The 24410-nt window shown below is 31.4% G+C and overlaps 1 protein-coding gene across 10 annotated transcripts in view; it reads right to left on the bottom strand.

The window, feature by feature from the left end:
- Window positions 1–6833: 6833 nt before the first annotated feature.
- LOC134701723 (uncharacterized) overlaps window positions 6834–24410 on the bottom strand; it is a 35399-nt gene continuing 17822 nt past the window's right edge. For 7 of the 10 annotated variants that reach the window (XM_063562857.1, XM_063562858.1, XM_063562860.1 and 4 more), the window contains 16 exons: window positions 24192–24242; window positions 23641–23679; window positions 23353–23397; window positions 22412–22462; window positions 21436–21471; window positions 20645–20677; window positions 20292–20324; window positions 19838–19858; window positions 17203–17496; window positions 14656–14754; window positions 12538–12606; window positions 11722–11748; window positions 10937–11077; window positions 10171–10426; window positions 9067–9315; window positions 6834–7926 (listed from right to left, as the gene is read on the bottom strand). In XM_063562857.1, coding sequence (XP_063418927.1) covers window positions 7835–7926; window positions 9067–9315; window positions 10171–10426; window positions 10937–11077; window positions 11722–11748; window positions 12538–12606; window positions 14656–14754; window positions 17203–17496; window positions 19838–19858; window positions 20292–20324; window positions 20645–20677; window positions 21436–21471; window positions 22412–22462; window positions 23353–23397; window positions 23641–23679; window positions 24192–24242 — 1536 coding nt within the window. In that variant the 3' untranslated portion in view covers window positions 6834–7834. The remainder of the gene's footprint in view (window positions 7927–9066; window positions 9316–10170; window positions 10427–10936; window positions 11078–11721; window positions 11749–12537; window positions 12607–14655; window positions 14755–17202; window positions 17497–19837; window positions 19859–20291; window positions 20325–20644; window positions 20678–21435; window positions 21472–22411; window positions 22463–23352; window positions 23398–23640; window positions 23680–24191; window positions 24243–24410) is intronic. The other 3 variants (XM_063562861.1, XM_063562865.1, XM_063562866.1) reach the window with 3 other exon arrangements.

The following is a 24410-nucleotide window of genomic DNA, read 5'->3' as shown; positions in this document are numbered from 1 at the left end:
TTTTCGAGATGGTGTCGGCGACCCTTTTTCTATATTTTATTGTAAATGTTTATCTGTTAACTTAGTCAAAGTAGTTGAACTAAAAATATCTGTCATACAAAGCCAAAATTGAAATATGTAACTCGCGTACATCTGTTTGGAATGTTTCTATTGAAAATTGAGACTTTCAATGTTTTTCCAGATGAAATGAACAGTTAATAAATATATTCCAGAGAAAAGAAAGTTTCAAAAAGTATAGAACAGTCATTAAAACTTTAATGACTTCCTTTTCACAATTTGAGGCTCTTCCAAATGCCGATGTTGGTCCAAATTCGCCTAGACGAAAGCAGACATACATGAAGGAGCTCGTTGAACTTAATTTGCCGAATGCCATAGATGGCATTCCAACTGCTTTAATTTTTTTATTACTTTTTTTACATGCGGAGCTTTGTAGATGTGATGTGATGGCCAGTGAGACAACTGTCCATCAAAGTTTAAATGAAGTTGGCGTATAAACTATTATAGTCCAATGTACAACATTTAACAATGAGGAAAACCTATACCATACCGCCGCCTAAAAAAGGCCCCGATATGAAAAAAAATATGAAAAAAACCCCGATTAAACTAACGGTTAATAACTTATGAAATGACAGATCTATATAACCCATGTACTGCAGGATTCTGACGTTGGACCGACAAAACAAAGTGCGGCAGGTTCAAACATGTGAGCCCCCAACCCTCTCCTTAACATAGAACACTGGTGTAACAGCACAACATGATAAAAAAGTTCAGTTGCAATTGACTAAACTCAAAATGTCGGTACAAGGCACAAAAACCATATACATAAAATATCGACAAAGGAGTAAGTGTAGTAACTGATAGTTATTTCAAAGCGAATTACAACTAATAAGTAAATCGTGTATCCAAAGTGTTTTAATTAGTATATCGTACGCTTTTAGGTAAAGACGTAATAGAACGCACGAACTTGTGCAATGCCAAATATGAACAGTATCGAGAGGATGTACGGTATTATGAGTTCTCATAAGTGTGCATAAATTGTAATAATGTTAAGTGATGTTTTGATTTAACAGGTAGAGCAAAACTTTCTATATTGCGGCCAATTGTTTTTTTTTTATTTATGAAAGAATTTGGTGAAGGGTGACTGGGAGATATGCTATAAGTTATCATGATCACTTTGGTCTTTTTCCGATCGGCAGTAAAAACTGACTGTTGGCCACCCATTTAGTTGTGTGGGATGTAACAGTACACAGTCACGTCCTGTCCGAATGGGAATATAAAATCCAATGTCTCGTGTAAAGAGAGTACCACGCTAACTACACAGTACGAACCCCTGCAAAAACTTTAAGAGAGGTCTATAAATAGCCCGTTGAAAGGCACCATTTGTGTCCTTATAAAATATACATCATTTTATCCAGTGGCAATCCAAACGTCCCTGACGTTATTCCGGAGGGTCTTCTCACAGGACTTACATGTATGTGTTGCTACTTTGTGCTTATCCTGAACATGCATGGCATATTTGTAAGTGATCGTTAAGCAACCAACAATCAGCCATTACGTACGCGTGTCATAAACAAATAAAAGGGTCCATATATTGTTAAGTACCAACAGTAAAGAATTAAGAAACACAGCAAATGTCTAAGGTTAGGTTGTTGATTGATGCTTTGCTAACCCATAATTTACCAATGACGCCAAGGGTAACTGGAGAATATAAATATGGTCCCTGTGGTCTTCTGTGAAATAAATCAAAATTTGAATGAAATGCATATGGGTGAGTATAGAATTTAAAGGTGTTTATAATAACCAGAATGACCTGACCAATCATTTAGATTTTTGCACCACAGTAGAAAGACTGTAATGTTCGAGGAATTTAAGCATAATCTTTATACCATAAAAATTAAACAAACACAAAAACATAATTAAAGAAAGCAAACCAGTTAATATTGAGTGTTGTCTCTTCATCTTTATATCTTCACATTAAAGTAACTGTATTACTATTGATGGCTATCAGTTACATGTTCCTTGCATACACCTATTCTTGAGCCTTAATGTAACTCTATGGTAATCTATGACCCCATTGGACCCGCCTCTGAGATTTAGGCCAAAAGGCTTAACCTATAATCCATTGATTATATTTGATTACTTTCTATATCAAATAGAAGATGCGGTATTGAAACAGCTCTTCGCAAGAGACCAAACGAAACAAAAATGAACAACTATAGGTCATCGTACGGCCTTTAACAATGAAAAAGCCCACACCGCTATTAAGCACACCGAAACAACAAATGTAGTCAGTGCATACGAGAAAACTAACGGCTCAATTTTGGCACAAAAGTGTGAACAAAAAAATATATACAACCACTGAATTACAGGCTCCTGGCTTTGGACAGGCACATACAGAATATGGCGGGATTAAACATGTTAGCGGGCACCCAACCCACCCCCTAACCGTACATTGACTGTTGTATGGTAAACACTTTCAAATATACTATGAAATTAGAAATCGGACGTGTGTATCTGTATGCTTTGTCATAGTTGCATCTGTTGAGTTATTGCATTTTCCTACCAACTCACACTTTTGTATACATGAGGATTTTTTTAAATGTAAAAATTTCCTCCAAGTGTTTTTCGACAATACAACTGACATTATGGGTTGCTGTCTGCATGTTATGATGGTAAATTATTATTTTCAAACACGCATATTGGTTATAATCATATCAAAGCACAATCTAATACATGCAAAATTCATTGACAAACGCAATATTTTGTCAACGAAGCGTACAGTATAAAAAGGTGTAATGACAACAAAGCGTACACAACATGAAAATAGAGTCATTTTAAAACGTGTATTTTTTTGTTTCTAGATACAACATAAACAAACGATCTTTATAAGTTTGTTGATTTATACTATGAAGTTTCCAAAAATGTATGTTTTAAAAACTATGAGGTACGAGAAACATAAAGTTTTGAATGTTTAAAAATACCAAGCACGTTTTATCATTGATATCTTCGTTCGTTTTTTGATGTTTGTATAAAAAAAATGTCACATTTTTGAAAAACCTTTTAGTAACTCATGAGTATTATGGCAAAGAATATATTGGTGCAAAATATACGAAGAATAGATATTGGATTGTCTTTAAAAGTATGAATTCCTTACTGTCTGAACTCAGTGCTATACGGTGTGCTCGACTCGGACGCGTCAACGTCCGGTTTCATCTGTATCGGGGTTATACAGGGTGAGTTTAAAAAATACCAGAGGGAAAGTCAAATTAATAGATATAAAATAAACTGACAACGCCATGTCTAAAAAAAGACAAACAGACAAATAATAGTACAGAAGACACAACAAAGTAAACTAAAGACTACGCAACACGAACCCAACCAAAACTGGGGGTGGTCTCAGGTGTTCCGGAAGGTTTAACCTATTGCCGCTTTGACATGTTTGTCTTATATATGGAAACGATACAATATACAAAACAAACATTGATTTTCACATGGCAAAATGTTTCTGCTACTTGAAAAATTTCAATGAAACTTTCTGTGTATACTCAATTAAAGCGCATCACAAGTACGCTAAATTTAGTCCCAGTTATTTTATTAATGATACTGGAAGATTAGCCCATTTTCTGTTTTCTTCATTAAACGGAAAAGGTTTAATAGATTAGTTTGTCTATTGTAAACGCATGCATTATAGGCCCAGCACCTGCCAAAAAAAAAAACCCAAACAATCCTTTGAATAATAAAAGCATATTTTTCATCAATTTACCTGTTATAATATCCAATTTAATTTGATTCCTACACTCAAACAGAATTGACAAATCAACTAATACATTAATTTTAAACGATCATGAAATTCCTTCTCAGATGTCACACTAGTGGTATGTGGTGCAATTTTAACACGATATGACATGAGAAACGGTTATCTATTTAGATTGGTAACTGAAAAATGAAATGAAACAAGTTTGCTTTTATGTCCATTTCATTTGACAAAAAAACAAACGTTTGTTACCCATATATTGAAAGAGTTAAATTAATGATTTTCCAACCAGAAAATCATGGAAGGGGTAATGAAGTGATATCTGGAGAACGCATTTTACCAGGTTTTTTTTCTGATTTTACAAAAAAAATAAAAAATATCATGGTTAAGTATTGATAGTTCTGTATCTCCGATCAGTTTTAACAACTAGATTGACGCCACTGATATTGGAAGTTTCGTCCTCGAGGGTTTCACTTCTCCGGGAGTCGCTCTATGATATAGACATGACATATCATTGATACGATCTACGATCATTTTCTGTAAATTTGATGTACAAATAAAAGCAACAATTATTTACCGTAATATTAAAAGTCATATAAATCGATTGAGAGAAAACAAATACAGGTTACAAACTCAATTCAAGAAAAACACGTTAACTATAAGAGGAAAACAACGGAAGAACAGAAAAACTGAAGTCCAACAAAAACAAACGCCAATGCAACATACGCAGAAACAAACTATTTGCTAACAAACGTCATATTCCAAACTTGGTATTGGCCATTTTAAGAAAATAATAATGGATTAAACCTTGTGTTATGATCTGTTATGGCTAGCCAAACATCCTGTTTATATAATTAGTTATCAAAAGTACCAGGATTGTAATTTTATACGCCAGACGCGCGTTTCGTCTACATAAGACTCATCAGTGACGCTCAGATCAAAATAGTTAAAAAGCCAAAACAAATACAAAGTTGAGGAGCGTTGAGGACCCAAAATTCCAAAAAGTAGTGCCAAATACGGCTAAGGTAATCTACTCCTGGGGTAAGAAAATCCTTAGTTTTTCGAAAAATTCAAAATTTTGTAAACAGAAAATTTATAAAAATGACCATATAATTGATATTCATGTCAACACCGAAGTGCTGACTACTGGGTTGGTGATACCCTCGGGGACGAAACGTCCACCAGCAGTGGCATCGACCCAGTGGTGTAAATAGTTATCAAAAGTACCAGGATTGTAATTTTATACGCCATTTTATATAACAATGTTAAAAATTCTGTTAAAATGACACTACGAGGAATACAGTAAAAATAAATGCGTGCATTATATAAAATGTCAAATCATTCGACACACTAAGGCTTATCCAAAGAAAAGTAGAAATACCTATTTTGGAGCAATGCCCCCAACTTCATATCTAAGTGGCCTTCTGACGGTTTTGATTAGTATCGTGTATGTAGAACAAACACCCATTTCGATACCAATTTATGAAGTTTACCCAAAACAAAACCGAGCTTAGATTTACGTATTTGATACATACCCAAAAAGGTAGATTTTTTCAAAACAAAAAAAATAGACACTGATTTTTATATTTTTATGATTTTTATAATAAACATAAATTAGGTACAAGTATCTCTTAAGTTTATAAGTCTCTTTTTACAAGTATTGTGTGTTTGAAAAAATCTCAAAAATACATATGTATTGTTATTTAGAAAATTGAAGATAATGTGGTGATCATGAAAGGGAAAACAGATATTCTTGGACTTCTCTATCACCATATGAGAAAGCATCATGACAATTTATAAACAATTAACACAATGAACATGAACACATTTTACTTCAAATAAAATTCTTCATCCATTTTTGACAATGTGCACAACTAAAGACTCTGTTATCTTTAGTCAGAAAGAAAATTTACTCATAAAACAACAGGATGAATGACCATAAACAATGCTGTTTTGTATGCTATGAATATTGAAGTTAATGCTAATAAGTCCTTTACCGATCAACTCCTTTGTGACCAATTATATTTATTGTCGTTTATAAGACCGTTTAGTTTACTATCATGCACGATGTTTAGCAAATCTTTTTGAATCATTAAGTTATGTTTTCCCGAACGAAATATATTACTAGTGAAATAGTTCACTCCTTGTTGCTTGTGTTGCTCATATTTGGTTTTGTGAGAGCTGTTTATGACGTGTTTTTATACATTCTTAAAACTTAGGGCTATGATGTTGCTAGTCTGTCTTCGATGTATGATTTTTAAACCTCCTATCCACATCTCTCTTTTTTAAACAATTAAACCAATAAGGATATCAACATGACATATCTACATCAATCGAAGAATATATTAATTCTATTTATTAATTTTTGTGCTTAAAATGGGTAAAACATGAAAATGATCGATTTGAAATTCCTCCCTAAAATGTTATGCAAAGAACAAAGAACACAGCAAAATCAATGGTTTTGATTTATCTATTTTATGTGTACATTTTTCAGTGCAGTTCTTAAGAAAGAAGTACTGTCTGAGTTGCTGTTTTTTTAATCCTTAAAACTCTTTTTATCACTCTAGTACACAAATCTATGATTCCTCACCAGATTTGTCTATTCTTTGGCCGTTTGACTACGCATGTCGAAATTCTATTAGGTTTCAGGTTTTCTTATATTTGACCTCAATCTTAATGAGGAGACATAAGTTGTTGAAATACGCATTTTCTGCATGGTCATTTGCAATGCTAATGTTATTATCAACTTTTACTCGAAATGCCCGACACAATATTTAGTGTTGTTGTACCTTTGTTTCCCTCGGTTTTGGTTTGTGACCCGGATCTGTTTTTAGCTTAATCGATTTATGACTGTTGAACAGCGGTATACTGCTGTTGCCTTTATACCTCCCTAAAGTGTAACGTTATACAATACACACATTTTATTTTCGATTGATGAGTTTGAATGTCCCTTTGGTATTTTCGCCCCTCTATTGTGCATTTGAATTCGTTAAGTTAATGTTATGTTCAACTATTTAATCGATATGCCTAACTCAGTGGTAATGTGTTTAATACTTCTAGCATATTGGGATACAAGATCAATGAAAATATCTTCTTTATTATATAAATAAAACATAAACTGACAACTTTTTCTGAACAATTATAACCCAGGTATATAAAACAATGACGCTTATACATACTATGCTTTAACAAAGAACATTATGAAGTGTTTTGTTGTGCAATATAAAGTAAACTACTCAGCGGTGAATAATAAGATTAAAAGTAGTGCAGCTGACTTGGTGATAAAAGAAAGGTAATTCACGTGTGATTTTGTAACTACTACTTCATCAGAAAATATGACCAAATGATATAATATAGTTAAAAAATAAACAGTCCAAACATTTTAGTCAGCTAAGTCTTTGATAATATCTACAAAATTTGACTCAAATTGTAGTACTGTAAATTCAGAAATAATTGCGAGGTTTTTATTAATGCGAGTAAATTCGATTGGGTGAGTGTAGCAATAAGAAGAACCCGCATTGAAATTCCCAAAATATTGACCTGCATTAATCTTTTTCGAAATCGCAATAATAAAACTTGCATTTTTGTCCATTCTTGAAGAATCGCAATAATAAATGCAAGCAATCATTTCTGAATTTACAGTATTCAAAATTGCATAACATATATGTTTAATTGATACATCGAAAAGAAGTTTTAAACAATGTCTTAATATTAAAAATTGAGTTAAATAGGTGACATAGTATTAGAAGTGAATAATTAAAATATCGTCCAAGTACTTCATTATTTGATTCTTCTTTTTGAAGGATATGACTTCTACACTAAATCTGTTCCATTCTTTTCATGAATCTGTAACTTTTGTAAATAAATTTCAAAAGGGCACAGCTGTACTACGAAATAAACATATAACTAATTGCTTTCATGCTTAGTGATTAATTGTTAAAACAAGATGTATTTGGATAAAAAAGTAATAAATAAGATGACATATTAACAAAATTATATGCAGTTTAATCACAGAATCTCTAGTTCATCACAGCCAATACTTTGATTGAATTTGAGTGAGTTCTGATATTCCATCTGAGTTTAGACAAAGTCAACGAGCTGGAACATTACAGTTGTATGTCTTCCTCCTTTTGTAATGTCCTTCAACTCCCTTCTCATGTTTTCTATTCGAGCTGAAAAGAAACAAAAAAAGATTCTCTGTAACATTCAATTAAAACTTCAGCGAAACAATCAATCAAGTAACTTCATTGCCATGTCCGAGGTTATTTTCAACATTTAGAGTGTTTATATAAAAATTCGTAAGGGTTCCGCGGAACCCGGTGTCTCGTCTACATTTGCGGTTAGTCGCAAGCTAAAAAAAACCGGGGGGGGGGGGGGGGGTGTGTTTAACACATTTTCACTAGATACTATCTTTTTATTGCACAATTTACTTCTAGATACTGTCTTATCATAAACAAGCTTCTGTCCAAGTTTTGTAGAAATCCAGAATAGTGTAGAACATTTCAAAATTTTTAACCATAGGGTATATGTCTGTGCACGTCGTCGTCAGTCATGTGTGATCGCTATGTCTCACTTTTGCGCCAAAAGTCGCAGGCTCGACAAAATGTATGTCTTGCTTTAAAACAAGGCATATATCATTACCTTTGTCTCACTCTCATTACTACTTAATCTGCAAGTTTAATAGTTTCATACTTTATGACCAGCAAGCATAAGTTGATTGTTTGTTCTCCCTAAGAACTAACTTTGATATTTTTAGTATCTTCATCTAATCAAAACATCGCAATGCCAGAAGATATTATTGGTAACATTTTATTTGCTGAATGAATACTTGTATAGATAATTAATTTGAAAAGATCTCATTTAGGATTTGTTTGAACTCTGAAATTTAACTTTGGCTGCAAGGTCACTTTTGATTTGAATATTCAGAAGAGTGAAGGAAAGCCAGTTCTAAATTTCTGGTTTAAATTCAAAAGAAACATAAAACAAAATACTGTGGTCCAAAATTTCGTGTTTAATCAGTGTCGTCTGCCAATATGTTGGGTTTTATGTAAACTGCCGGGTACGTCATTCTCTCACCTAGTATAATATGATACACACACGTAAGACGTCGACAGTTTTTAGATAAAAGTCTTACCGTATTTTTTTGTCTCGCTCCTTTTGAAGTTCATCGATTTTTCTTAGTTTTGCTTTATTAGTCTGATTGGTCTTTTCGTCAGTTTTTGAAATTTGAACATCGGTAAACTACAGTTCCCTTAATTTACAATTTTATAACACTCAACATTATCGTGAATCTGTTTTGTGCAACCACTTACGATCGTTATAGAATTCCCTGGCTTGATTTAATGAGTTGAATCTATGAACAGCCACCATTGTTCGTGACGTTGTCCACATTCCTCTCTCATTAACTATCCTGTCAGTCCATACAACAAACGGTTCACCTCTCTGGTATTTACTATCTTTTGTAAGAAGGTCTTCCATTGGTTCTTTTACATATTTATTCAACGCTTGTTTATTCATAACTTCTGGATATTCTGTCATTACATAGGTACTGCATTCAATATCTGAAAAAAAAAAATAATAAGTTTTTTTCTCTTCCTTAATTAAAATCATTACATCCAGTTTGATTAATACAAACACTCTTAAATCTTCAATTGCAGAAGTACAATGTCCTACATGCATAATACACGTCATAGTATTTACGGTACCAATTATACTTCAACGCATGCGCATCTCGACCATAAATGTCTTTTCAGTGATGCTTGAGGCCAAACTATTTGAAAAACCAAAACTTATACGTTGAAGAGCGGTTTAAACCAATAATGGCACAAAATAATGCCATATCCGGGCAATAGGTACTGTATTCGAATACGAAAAGACCCTTGTCATGCCAACTTTCATTTCAATAATCATTCAAATTACAAAACAAAATAGGATGTCCGAGTACACATTATACATTATATGAGTAGAATTTTGTAAACAATTCACAAAAATTAAATCAAGCGGTTTTGGATCAGTAACATATAAAAAAAGGCGAACGAATGGGTTTAAACTGTTATTTTGTATATTCACTATTAAATAATTGTTCTCTGCTTTAATGTGCATGCAACCAAATTTAGCCAATACATTTCTTTATTTTATTGTATTTCTTCGTAAAAAGAACACGTATCTTAAATACTTTTTTTGTAATTGTAATCGTTTTCGGAATGCTACAATTTAAACAAGATATTGTATGGTACCTAAATAAAAAAAAATGTATCCTGAAAAAGTCCCAACTTTTACTATCCTGGCATGAATACATTCCTTATATACTAGCATCTTGTGACACCCTTCATAACCAAAAGTGATAAATATTGTCTTCTAGAAACCTAGTAATTAAATCATGAAAGAACATAATTATATGAATATAAATACCTTACCATTCATAGGAATATAATTTATAGGTAAAATAAGTAGTTCCACTCCGTATGGTTCTGGGAAGGAGGAAATCTTGAAGTCAACATCATAATGAACCCATGTTTTAGCCTGATCCACAGATGGAAACCATAGACACAATATGACGTAGTCTGTTGCATATTCCTCGTTTCTACTTCCAGTTTGCTCATACCAGTAGTCTCCTTTCCTTATCATTGGAGACTTTATATGCCAGTTTGTGAAATCTCCCATTACACTTATCTGAAAAATGTTAGTATTTTTTATATCAACTAATGCTTTATAATAAAGTTTCTATTATTTATTATGTTTTCATTTATTTCACGTTGTGCTAAATTAATTAAAATGTTTAGATATCTTGGAAATAACTCGACATAGTGAATCTAGATATACATGTACATTCAAAGGTACGAATAAATGCCATCTCGTTAGGATGTCGCTTAGATGACATTTTTTGTTAGATGAAGTCTTAATTTACATGCCTATTTATGGCTTTTCTAAGTTTTAGACTTTAATAACCAACATGTGATTATGGTTTACTGTTTATAATAAATAGTATTATTTATTACCATTGACTACATTTCTACAGGACAATGACCAATATTCTTTGAAATGCTTTTCCTCGATGTACTTTTAAATCTTTAAAATATTTACATTATATAACATGAGTTTGCTCTTCAGAGTGTAAGAAAAATTTGGGATGATTGATCTCGAAAAGAATGGTAACCATACATCTAGTAGATGTTTAAATACCTTATCTGGAGTTGCTATTCCCTTCAAGTGACCAGACATCTTCAGAATACTCTTGTGTCTTTGGAAGGATCTCTTAATATCAAACATTGCATCCTTCTGTGTTCTGATGAACAGGTAAGCTCCACTTTCAGAACGAGCAGGCTGAACAAAAGAGCAGAAATAAATACTAATTCAATACAGAAATCATCTCCATCCAAATAACAATTTATAAAAGTAAACCATTATAGGTCAATGTACGGTCTTCATTTCGGAGCCTAGGTCCACATACATGTATATGAAAACAATTGTTAGAGTTATATTAAAACTACTTATTGAAAAGAAGAAACTCGAATGTCGGAATAATTCACAGTTCCTGTTCCGTGCAATTAAAACAAAACGTTTGTGATATTCATGCCAAATAAAAACAATATTGTCATTCTTTTTCATATGATGCCAAAATATTGATCAATGAGTAAACACAAGACTAATGGGACTATATATAGCTAGTTGTTCAAATCATCATTGGGACTTTTACTTCTATGGCCTTGATTTGGGTTTTTTTTGCAAAAAATCGGCAAGCGACACGTCATAGATTGAAGTAATTATGGATTTATGAATCTTGTTAACACTTTTTGTTTGTTTTCAGTACATACATTTCGCTAATTTGAAAATATTATGATCTACACTTATACAAAGTTATCTTGACCTTATAATCATATAAAAATGACGTTATCTGTAAACTTTAAAGTTTTTGTTATGAATACAAAAAGTTTTCTATTTAAAATATTATATATAGTTTTACTTACTCGCTGGATATTTGACTTGTAGTCAGTCTATAAAATAATAATAATAAAACACTTTTAAAACGTTATAACCCTAATCATACAAAACACCATATCAAATTAAGGTTTACACATTAAAAGTGCAAATGTTGGAAGATAAAATAACTGCAAAATTCAACTGTAAGCACGTTTTACAACCATTTGTCATAGTTCAAATGACTTTAACACCAGTCAACAGCTTTTGTATTATAGAATGAACATCTGAAATTATCAATATTTAACAAAAAAAATGTTTTTTTTCTACATTTGTTGTCTTTACACCTATTTGCGTGAAGATAAACGCAAGCAAAGTCTCATTAAAAACCGTCTCAGGTACAAACAGAAAACATTGCTTGTATCGATAATCTTTTCTAGGAACTGCATGATTGATAAAAAGGATTCCAGAGCAGTGAGTGCCTATGTTGAAATTTTTGCTCAGTTTTTCTAATGGAATGAACTATATATATTTTCAGTGGTTGTCGTCTGTTTATGTGGTTTATAATTGTTCTCGTTTTTTTGTTTAAATATAGATTAGACCGTTGGTTTTCCCGTTCGAATGGTTTTACACTTATAATTTTTGGGACCTTTTGCTGTTCGGTGTGAGCCTAGGCTCTGTTGTGAATACCTTGACCTATAAAAAATTCTTTTATAAATTGTAACTTGGATGGAGAGTTGTCTAATTGGCACTCATATAACATCTTCCTATACCTATGTATATATATTATCTTTTTATTACTTGTGTACTTTTCATGTAACAAAGGTACAACTATTAACTAATCTAATGACATATTGGTATCATACCTGTGGAGCAATGTTTAGTGGCAGTCGTTGTTGAGTGTCATATTCAAATTCCATATTCCTGTGTCGGACCTGTAACAAATTAAAAGATGATAAATAAATTGGTCCACTAGAGAGCACCATATTTCATGAGAAACAAAACATTGCATAGCCTAGACTGATTTTTGTTCTTATTTAAAAAAAGTTTGTATTATCCTTTATGTATATGCTTGATACTTTTCAAGTACACAGAATAGTATAACGTCAATAGTACCAAAGAAAAGAGAAACATTGTTATATCGGCACAAAATTGGTTATTCTAAATTTATATGGATATAAAAAATACTGCGTGAAATCATTTTATTATGCAAACGTTCTCATATTTACGCTTTACCTTTTCTGACTAGTGTTATCTGTTTTAAATTAGTCTAAACAAGCGTTATTTGTGTTGCAAGTGCCATTAAGTTATAATTTGGAACTTATTGGTTGTTAAAATGTTTCTACATTATTATTATTATTATTATTATTAAGTTTTCCTGTTTTCTATTTCACATATTAAACTCAAGCGTTGGAAAATGGATTTGGAGTAAAATTAAGTGTTAGATGTGACTAATATGACTAATATGGCTATTTTTAGAATACAAAGGCGGATGCTTAAACTGACCCTGAGCTCCTTAGCAAGTTCATTTAAAATGCATTAATTTAAAATTATTCTTGTGCCTTGCTTGCAGTTACGCATATCTATTATATAAAGTATAGGGAAGCTTCTGTGCATTTGCAATTGCATTAAAGCTGAAACTATGTTGAACACATGAAAATGTTATTTTTATAAAAGAAATAATTAAGCTGTTGTGTAAACATCGTTTCATATTGAAAGTTCAAAAGGTGGTTTTTTTAATCTCTAGATTTATTAAACATACAAATATTTAATACACATGCAATTTTTTACACAAAGTATAAGTGAAGACAACATTTAAAAAAACCACAAACACAACACATATTTGTTATCGTAATCGTCTAGAAAGAAAAAAAATGGTTATACACATTCAATCATGCCATTAAATGTCCAATAAAACCACCAAATGGCTTTTAAATACATTTCATATTAGTCTCGTCACAATTTAAGAGTTGCCAACCTGTTGTATCTAAGCATTGATTTTTTTAGTATTAAAGAGTCGGCTTATAATAATACATGTATGGTCCGTGCTTCGATTTTTATTTTCTTAATGGACGTCAACTGGTGTAATTTGAACACCATTAACTTACTGTTGGTGTGGTACGAATGTCAATGACTGAGACAACTCTCATCCAAATCACTTCGGTTAAAAGTTACCAAATTATCAGTCAAAGTACTGCCTTCAAAACGGAACATTGGCTCATACGGAAAACAGCAAGCTATAAATAATGACTAACGTAAAACAATTCAAACAGGAATTCCAATAGTTTAATCTTTATAGAAAAAAGAGAAAGGAGAAACACCTTTGAACCACACCAATTAAACGACAACCACTAAACAACTGACCCCTGACTTAGGACAGCTCTATGAAATTAAGTCTACCGAATTTGCTACTAATTATTTAAACAAAACGACACGAATATCTATTCAATTACTTGTAGTTGCAATACTGAAATTTCGTGCACTGCTGTACAAAACCTAGATAAAATGACTAATTGATACTTTTCATTTCTTCACCAAGTCAACTATACTGTTACAAGCAGTTATACAATAATTAAAATTGCATTTGATCTCCATGAGAAAGCACTTGTTTAAAAGATAATGTAATACGTGTATATATACATAATTTATCTAACACTAACTGAAGCTCTTCCTTAATTGTTGCAAAACCATTTCAATTGAAAAGGTGTTATACAAATTATTGTTGCCAATAAATTTTGTTGTGCACAAATTTCTTAATGCCCGCAGCCAACTCAAACACAGTGCATATGGTATTTATGGTGTGCCCTAGAGGTTGTGAAATGACAGTTAAACATTATATGCCAATGAAAGCAAAGAAACACTATTGCTTGAAATGATTACAACGTCAAAAAATATGTTTTTCTTTTATTTAACCAAACTCTAGCTACAACTAAACACAGCAACTTGCAATTACAAGCTCACATGCTAGCTATATGACCTCTGACCTGTTTCTCCTCAGGACGGAGATATATATCATCAATATAACGTCCATCTTTATCACGTGGTACATCCGGGGTTTCCGGCTGTTCAATATCACGAGGCGTCTAAAAGCAGTATTACTTTTCCTTGTATTAAGGAATTTCTAGCCCAAACATTTATCAAATAGCAATGGCTACGAGAAAGCGATATCACAAAATAATATTAGACCAAAGGAGAGTTGAAAGTTAGGTTTAAGTGAATTGTTTAGATTTCAAAGCAAACATCAGATCTAGAAATAAAAATACTGAAAAGTGAAATGCTGAAGTATATAAGATAGTAAAATAGTGCTCGTTGACGTACTATATTAAATACACAGATATCATTAACTGCTATGTGGCCCACTTACATCAGACATTAATCGTTAAGAAAGACAAACTGTAATAACCCGCTTAAATGCAGTTATGCAATTATATGCGTTTAATCTTTTTAAGATACACCTGCCGTCAAAAATTAGAATAAATACCTTGGGATCGTGCGGTCACATTATTCACATTTGTGATGACGCCAATTTGTTTTCATAATATCCACTTTGCTGAGGATAGGAATTTGTTAATGGATGTAATTCAAAAACAATTGCAATGCAATGAAAAATTAATCTATAATACATTGTAGTTTCTGCATATTTTGTTGTCTGTAACAAAATTTTCTAGAAATCGTCTTTCCAGTAATTGTGAGGCACACAGAAGTAATGAGTTATAATTTTGTTTAATATACAATGTTATTCATTTAAAAAAGCAAGTTTTTTACTATAAAAAGCATAATTTCTTTGTTAAAGTATATAGACTCAATGTATATAGCTGGGTTACGTGTTATAATCACATTCAAGCTAGTTAAGTATTCTCTAGCGTAACTCTACACAATAAAGTAAATAGCACTGCAATTCTTTCTGTGCTGTTACAGCATACATGCAGGTAACGTTTTTTTTATTGAACAAACTTGCTTTATTGTAGTGCATAAATCTCAAAACATACATTTTAATTTCAATAAATTATCACAGATAAAAAAAGTATGGATGTGTATCAATTAAACTAGCGAAGTACTTTTTATAAATATATTTTGATAAAACTAAATGAAGGCTTTGCTGTTAAAGCAAGTCATTGCAAACAAAAGGCAAAACTATGGACATGCACATTTACATTCAATACAAGAAGTTCAAAGGTACAGAAAAGGGAGTTAAAGAGGACCAAGGTTTAAAGACAACCACATGAAATAATTATATTGAAACATTCCTTTATGGCACATACAAGGGAGATGTAAGGATTGGGAATACAATAGTGTGTACAATGAGGTATATACAACTACTTTATCAGCTTCAAATTAAATAAACGCCTATTAAAGTTTGAATCAAACATGTGACAGCTGATCAAAATTCCTAAAAAATCGAAAGAGAAGAATAATATGAAGAAAAAGCATATGTCAACATATAAACTCATCATAGATACCAGGACTAAATTAAGTATATACACCAGACGTGCGTTTTGTCTAAAAAGACTCAGTGACGTTCGAATTCAAAAAAGTAAAAAATGCCAAATAAAGTACGAAGTTGAAGAGCACAAAGACAATATCCAAGATCCTATTACAGTTTGAAATTGGTAACATTTAAGAAATGTTTTTTTCAAAGAATCAATAAGATTTCATGGATAATTTCTTAATTCACGGTCTCTGTATACCTCTCATCACAGTAAAAAAATGAGCATGTGATATGCGCTTTGTTATGGTTTCTTATGATACAGCAGATTTATAAATTATAAAGCTTTTGATAAAAATATAAGTCTTTTAAGAGAGACGTGTGTCGTTAACTATCATCAAATATTATAATCAGTCAAAGGTAATTTAATGGTTTGGTATACAAAAAAGCAAAATAAAACTACCAAGATCAAAAAGATATATAACAGTTACAAAACGTTGTGTCTGTTATACGAATTCGTGCAATTTTAGTCGAAATCTTTCAAGCTAATGTTCGAGTAGTTGTAGATTAATAAGCTAGTGTAAGTAGAACTATAGAATTTCAAAAAGGATATATTTCAGGCAATGTGTTTGTATCTGAAAACCACAAACAATCAATCTAGTTTAAAAACTATAGAAACATTCTGTGTAAATTTGGTTGCATTCTGTCATGATTTAAATAATAACTTAAAAAAGTGCCATGCGGAAGATGACGACAGAAATTATCCATGCTTGGCACTATCATCAGATGGACGACGAAGAACACATCAATCAAAAGATACCCCAACATTTTTACATGTTTGCCTACCAAGCCATAAGGCAGAAAGATTAAATTATTTCAATGAACACAAGTGAATCACGTTCTTAACCTTGTTAACGCTTAAAAAAACAACTACGTCATAGAAAAAACTGAAAAATCTACAAAAATAGCTCTGTTTTAGTAAACTCTCTAGTATTTTGTTAAACTAAAAAGACTAAAAAGTATGAAGAGAAAGCACGTTATTCTAAAAATTATCTAACACAGTAAGCAATGAGATGTTAAGAATTCAAACAAGATCTCAGCTTACCGGATTACGATTCGTCAGATGTGTGTGGTAAGCATGTGAAGCGTATGGTTTGAAATTGCCTTCATGCATTTCGATTCTGTTATAATCTTTTTTATGTTGAGCAGCGCCTGGTGGGCTTATTTTATCATAATTGTCATTTAAAAGCATTCTGTTGTGGTATGGAATTTGCTTAAAACGGTAGTATCCCTTTAACCTAGACGATTCTGGAATATCTACATCGTTGAAGTCATATTCGTAATCGAAATCATCTTTTAGTCGTGGTACTAATCTGCTAGCATCGTTAGTATGCTGCATCTGTGAATTGATAACATCATTTTTCGTATTATATTGGTCATAAATGGGTCTTTGTGGTGATCTAATATCACGCTGGAATTCACTTTCCATTCTACTTTTTATTCCATCTGATTTTAAAGCAACAACTTCACCATATAGCACATCATTTTCTGCCTTAACCTCCAGTAATTCTCTCTCCATCATTTTAAGTTTAGCAGAATGTGTATCATTTCTGGACTTGTATTTGTCCAGTTTGCCATCATGGTTAACAAGATTATTCTCTAAAAAGCGAAGGCGAGAATCGTATGTTCTGTACCTTTCCGCCATTTTGTTTTGAATCTGATTTGGTGAAGTTATATAAGATCCAGTTATAATATTGTATTTCTGATGAAGACAGAAATCATTGGTAGAATATTTCAACGTATGTTGTCAAGGGATATGTACATCTCGCTCAGGTAAATTTAATTAACGTCAACAGTCAACAATCTATCTATATGTGTTTGAATGTATTTGAATACATTTATTGTGGGATATTTTTACCTTTTGAGACATTCAAAAGTGTAAATGAATAACATTCATATACAACTTGTTTGAACTTTAAGAATATTCGTCGCTCCATAATATTTCTATATCATTGTATAAAAGAAAAAGTAATCGCTTCCCTACATATATAAAACATTTTGTAATGTAAGGTGTTATGAAATGATTGTAAACAGGATTTTAAACGGACGTCATTTAACTTTCTTTAATTTCTGCATCTTGCGTCTTATATCGTTCAACAATAGTACAAAAATTAATAAACTTTCAAACATCAAAATAGAATTCATAATCTTGTGCCAAGGTACAGGAGGTTGCTATTTATATAATACGTATACATGAAGGATCCTTTTATATTCATTACTGGCGCATGAAATGTAAAGATAAATCTACAGAGGCATAAAAACTGGGCACAATAACACCAAAGTGGTCGTAACACCTAAACACATCTGATTTGAATGATAATTTTTGAAATGATTTAACGTTGAAATGAGGATAAAATAATCCTCTAGAAATTTAAATATTGAGCATATGATACCTTCAATTAGTCAATACAAATATAAACATTCAGTCAAAAAAAGAAAAAGATTACGAGAGGGCAAGTGACTCCTGAACATCAATCGTATATATCTGGTTAAAGAGTCAAATGTTTCTAACGGACAAATTGTTTATGTCTAGGGAAGAAATCAGTCATGCATTCTACGTCAAAATAAACATGTAAATTGATTTCACTTCATAAACATAACAAATCACGCAAAATGTGAACAAGAAATGACGTATTAAACATGTTCAAATGACGTATTAAACATGTTCAAATGATGTATTACACATGTTCAAATGATGTATTACACATGTTCAAATAGCACCAAAGAAACAAAATTATAATCTATTCACTTTTATTATTTTTGGAATTATATAGTAACTCTCCCGGCTTGTATTATCATGAATATTGTTCTAGCAGAGGTAAAATATTAAATAAGCTGACAAGTAAAGCTCAGGACAAAAAGATGAAAATCAGTACAGAACATTTCGAAAGGTATCGTATGCAAGACTTTCAACATTAAGACAAAGTTATATCATCTTTGTGAATATTGAAGAAAATAGTTACAAAATTCTTTGTCGCTTAAAAGCATATTTGCTGAAACATTAGTGTTTGTTAGAAAACATTTTTTTTTAAAGTGGTACAACTGAATAAAGAAAAATTGTTGTAATTTGAAATGATAGATTCGTATCAAAGATCTGTTTAATTGCTTCCTAACATAACCAAGCTTCTAATCTCAACAAGAACAACAACAGGATGAATTAACCCACAATAATAGGGAAAAACTCTACAGTTTAAAGGGGGGTGGGGGGTGGTCACTTAAAATTGTAAAATTACTTTACTTTCATAATTTCTGCTAAAGTTTAAGTTTTGGTAAGAAATAAGAAATATGAAAACAAAATTATTACACAGTGCATCATAAAAAGCCCAATATTAACGATGCAAACTTAGATATAATTAATTTATAAAAACAACATTGAAACAAGGTTAAGTTGTAACCTGCTATTTCTTAAAACCATTATCAAGGTTAAAGATTGCTCAACCAGAACAAATTACAAAAAAAGTGTGTTAAGAATAAATAATGAAAAAAGTTACATGCATGTACGCTCAACAACTGAAATTTGCGAGTATACTAAACCAGCAGAATGAAAACGTTTAGCGAGTAGGACTTGCTTTGCGAAAGGCAACTCATTAAAAAATACCATGAAAGATTCACTACAATTTCAATAAATACTTAGGTCTACAAACTAATGTTAGATAATGAATAGAAAAGGTTAATCTTACCTTATTATGAAAAGAATCCATCTGAAAATCGAAATTTGTGAATTAATATCGGTTATATTAGATATCATACATCGGGTCATTGTTGTTACTTTTTTCAATTCCAAATCACACTACAACAACAAGAGTAGAATAAAAAAAAATACACTTAAAAATGTATATAAAGTGGGAAAAACACGATAGCTTAATTCACACTGTGAATGAAACAGTAACATAAGAAAGTTATTCCTGATGTTTTGCAAGTAATGATATCTTCCAGTGAGTAATATAAGTCTTTACCTTATATGCATCATCATGCAATGTACAAACCTTAATTGGTAAACAAAACCAGTTAAGTTATACTTTAGAATACATACATGATGACATTTTGAATAATATTTATTTACCTTGATCATTGATAAATAGATGAAGAAAGGAAAAAAATTCTGTTCATAATTAACATATTAATATTATTTACCTCTTTGTCAATCTCTCCTCTATATGGCTTTGGCTGCAAAAATAAATCACAAAACAATTACTACAAGACTGCTCGTTTCCATATGAAAGTAAAATCCCATTTTCAGTTGAAATTTATCTATGAAAACATATTCCGTTTTTAATTTGACAATTTCCACTATATATCAAAACCGTTGAATGAATAAGATATATTCGTCTTCCACCCACATTGGTTCAGGATTTGATAATTCATCATAGGTATTAAGGAATATTTAATGTTATGCACTTGTCTATTTTTATTTATTGTCTTTAAATACGCTGTCAGAACGTGTAATATCTTTATTTGGTCGAAATTAAAAATCAGACAATACTTACTTTGTCCATTTGCCCTCTGGTTCGCTGTGAAAACTGTGGAGGAAAAACAAATTTAAATAGTAAAAAAACTCGTAAAAGATACCACGATTGACATTATGTACATCAGACGGTCTTTTCGTCTAAACAAACTCATCAGTCACAGTCAAATGAAAAATAAATGCAACAAAATAAAGTTCCATACCCAAAATGCAGAAAGGTTTTGCCAAAAACAGCTAAGATAATATATCCCTAGTGAATTAAGAAAATCCTTAAGTATTTCGAAAATTTCAAAGTTTTACAACCAAAAGTGGCATATATATCCGATGGTTGTAAATTAAAAATAAAAATTACAATAATTTGCAAATTTAAAATGCCTAGTGCGTCTGATGTTTTCAGGTTTATTTCAAAGTTATCTTTCTTTCTGTACAAGAAGAAGTATTCAATCTTTCCATATACGTTATGGTTAAAATATAGCTAGAAGGCTTGGTTGATACTTAAACATGACATTGCAAAGATTTAAGAAATTTCGAATATACGTATTCACTTTTTCGGGTCTCATTCCTGTTTTCATCCAATATCCTTTTCTTATACATTTGAAAAAGGTAATGGTATGCATTCATATTTCGCCAATTAGCATAACTTTTTGTGCATAACATTTACTAATACCTATTTCACTAAGAAAACAATTAACCGTCTCCAAGCGTTTAAAGGAAATCCAAAATTACTTTAAAAAATTATCTGTAAATCATAACAAAAAATGTACTAGTATGAAGATGCAAATGTAACTCTGTAAAGATTTCATAAAAACTTACATCTCCGTAATCTTTCTGTGTTGTTCTATTGCCATACTGAAATTGATAAAAAAAACCAACTTTAGCCAACCCTTAAACATATTTTCGATAGTAGAAAAAAAAACCATCGAATTCAAGAAAAGAAATAAACAATTGAAGTTTCACATTTTAAGTCATTGAACTGCAAATTCAATTTCTGTAGGATCAAGGAATCTCAGGAAAATTCTTTTAACATAACCTTTAAGGGAATCTATCTAATTCCATAGCAACGTGCAATTTTCTATTGATAACTTTACATAAAGCATCATGTTGATTAAAAACATTTTTACAACCAAATGTTACAGTATTTAAACATCTTTTGGATGCAATAGTTTTTTGTGTCTGCTAGTTTGCTCATACATGATATGCAGTCTAGGATATGAAGTTATGTGGTTGTTGTTTGTTAATGTGGAGTTGTTGTTTGTTAATGTGGATCATAATAGTTTCACATTTCTCGTTTTTATATACTAGTATTCTTTTTTATATACTAGTTTTACTAGTAGATTAAACCGTTGGTTTTCCAATGTTTTTTTTTCACATGTAGTTTTAGGAAGAGGGACGAAAGATACCAGAGGGACAGTCAAACTCATAAATCGAAAATAAACTGACAGCGCTATAGTTAAAAATGAAAAAAAACACAGACAAAAAAAGTTCACATAACACAACATAGAAAACTGAAGAATAAGCAACACGAACCCCACCAAAAACTAGGGATGATCTAAGGTGCTCCGGAAGGGTAAGCAGATCCTGCTCAACATGTAGCAGCCGTCTTGTTGCATATTTGATAACAAATTAGGTAAATAGTATAATTTGGTAGGCTTTCTGTAAGGTGTGAGCCAAGGCTCTGTGATGAAGACTGTACTTTGACCTATAACGGTTTACTTTTACAAATTATGACTTGGATGGAGAGTTGTTTCATTGGCACTCATACCACAACTTTAATTATCTATCAACTTACCTTATCCTGCAACTGTGCGTCATTATATGAAGAGGGTTGATCGTTGAATCTCTACAAAAGATTATCAAAATAAGGAAAATCTATTCAACTATATCAATTTGTAGGCGATATATATTTTGTTTGTGTGAAAGGAACAGGGTTTGTTTTTTGTGTTAAACGATAAAAAATGCATATAATACTTAAATGAATACACATATGGTATTGCTTACTTTCATATGTTTTGCAATTTCCTGTTTTTAGGAATCTAAGTTTTTGCTTTTCGACCTAAAGGTGCAAAAATGGCTTTAACATGGCAACTTTTCCCTCACAAATTGACCAAAATGCATGCATTTATCAAATTATGCAAATGCTGAACACTGTTTTCAAACATATAAACAAATTCAGAGCAACAGCAATAAAGGTAACCTCTTTTGTTTTTCTGGGTAATAAAATGGAAAATTAGTAGTGGACAACTCAAGCATTTGCTACTTACAAAAATATAGGCATAGTGTTTTTCTTTTGATAGTACTTATTTGTTTTTGTTTCTTTGAAAGGTTAATACCAACTGCAAACAATTATACAATAGAGCACGTCAGTTATAAAACGACTTGTCAGTGTGACGAATAATCATTATCAAATAAAACATAACAAACATACAAAATTCGAAATTCGAAGCGACATCTACTGTCACTATGAAAACTCAAAGCCAAAAATGTACTATTGGTACTATCACCACATCTTCCCATACTCAAGTATAACTACCCGTAGATAGAGGATAGTTCCAAAGATTGTTTTAAATAACCTTTGATCAAAAGATGTTCTATTAGAATTACATAATTATCAGAAGAGAATTTCGGCGTTATTTTGCATTTTTAGTGTTTATTTTATTGTTCCTTTTACCAATAGTACTTTTTCAATTAACAAACTGAAACAGTGGTAATAATTTGAGCAAATATACATACACGTCTATCTGGTGAAACGTCTCTTTCTGGTGGTCTTTCAAATCTCTAGAAATCAAAGAATCATAACTATGAAACGAATGTAAAATTCTGGTGCAAAGCTTACATATATTAGCAATAGTTACCTACTGCAATGTAAAAAAAAATCAAATACTTCCGTGAAATTAAGATATTGTCGGATATGCCGGATAAGTTAATACTTTCAAATTTTGCCAATAAAATTATTGTACAGGTTTTACATCAAAATAAAGCATTCAATTTGTAATGGCGTAAACAGTAGGTGGTACTCACTCTGTCTGGGCCATTCATATCTCGTCTTTCATAACCTCCCTGTAAATTATAATTTCAACTTATTATTGTGTTTTCATTAATAATGGAGTTTTATATAAAAACAAATGTTCTATTTGACCATACTTCAAATCTACTAGGGTAAAATTTGGGCTTCTAAAATTAGCGAAAGTTGATGTTAGCATGGAAATGCGCACTTTGGTGTATCTGTCTTTTCGCTGTTGTCTTCTTATAGGTGATGTTGTTCCTCGGTTTTATATTGTCATCCGGATTTGTTTTTTCTCAATCGATTTATGACTTTCGAACAGCGGTATGCTTCTGTTGTTTTTATAGAATGTTGCCTTTATTTCTAATCCCATTGAAAATAGTTACTTTTCTTTATCAAAAATCCTTAAAAGAACTAAAATAATGGACGTTTTGTACATAAATTCTACACTTTTAATTCTTTTGTTGGAAATATGGATTTCATGATTGGAGAATTTATGAAACTTCTCACTCTCATTCGAGTGACCTTATTTAGCTTGTATGGGTTCATCATTCTATGTCATACTTACTCTGTCTGTGTATGCACCTCGCTCCCGATCATCTGGTCGTCTATCGTACCCCTGTAACGTAAAATATTTTGGATGTTACTACGATTCTAATTGCTTTTTTGAATATTAGAAACACAGGCTTTCCTTCATTTTAAACTCATAAAATATACCAATCTAACAATTTAATTTGGTATGCAGTTGAATCAAATGTAAGGTTAAAGAGCTCAAATAACCTAAAAT

This window comes from Mytilus trossulus, unplaced genomic scaffold, assembly GCF_036588685.1.
Source record: "Mytilus trossulus isolate FHL-02 unplaced genomic scaffold, PNRI_Mtr1.1.1.hap1 h1tg000261l__unscaffolded, whole genome shotgun sequence".
In the NCBI taxonomy this organism is placed as follows: Eukaryota; Metazoa; Mollusca; class Bivalvia; order Mytilida; family Mytilidae; genus Mytilus; species Mytilus trossulus.
Note: the sequence above shows the minus strand (reverse complement) of the source record. Positions and strands in the feature narration are given on the sequence as shown.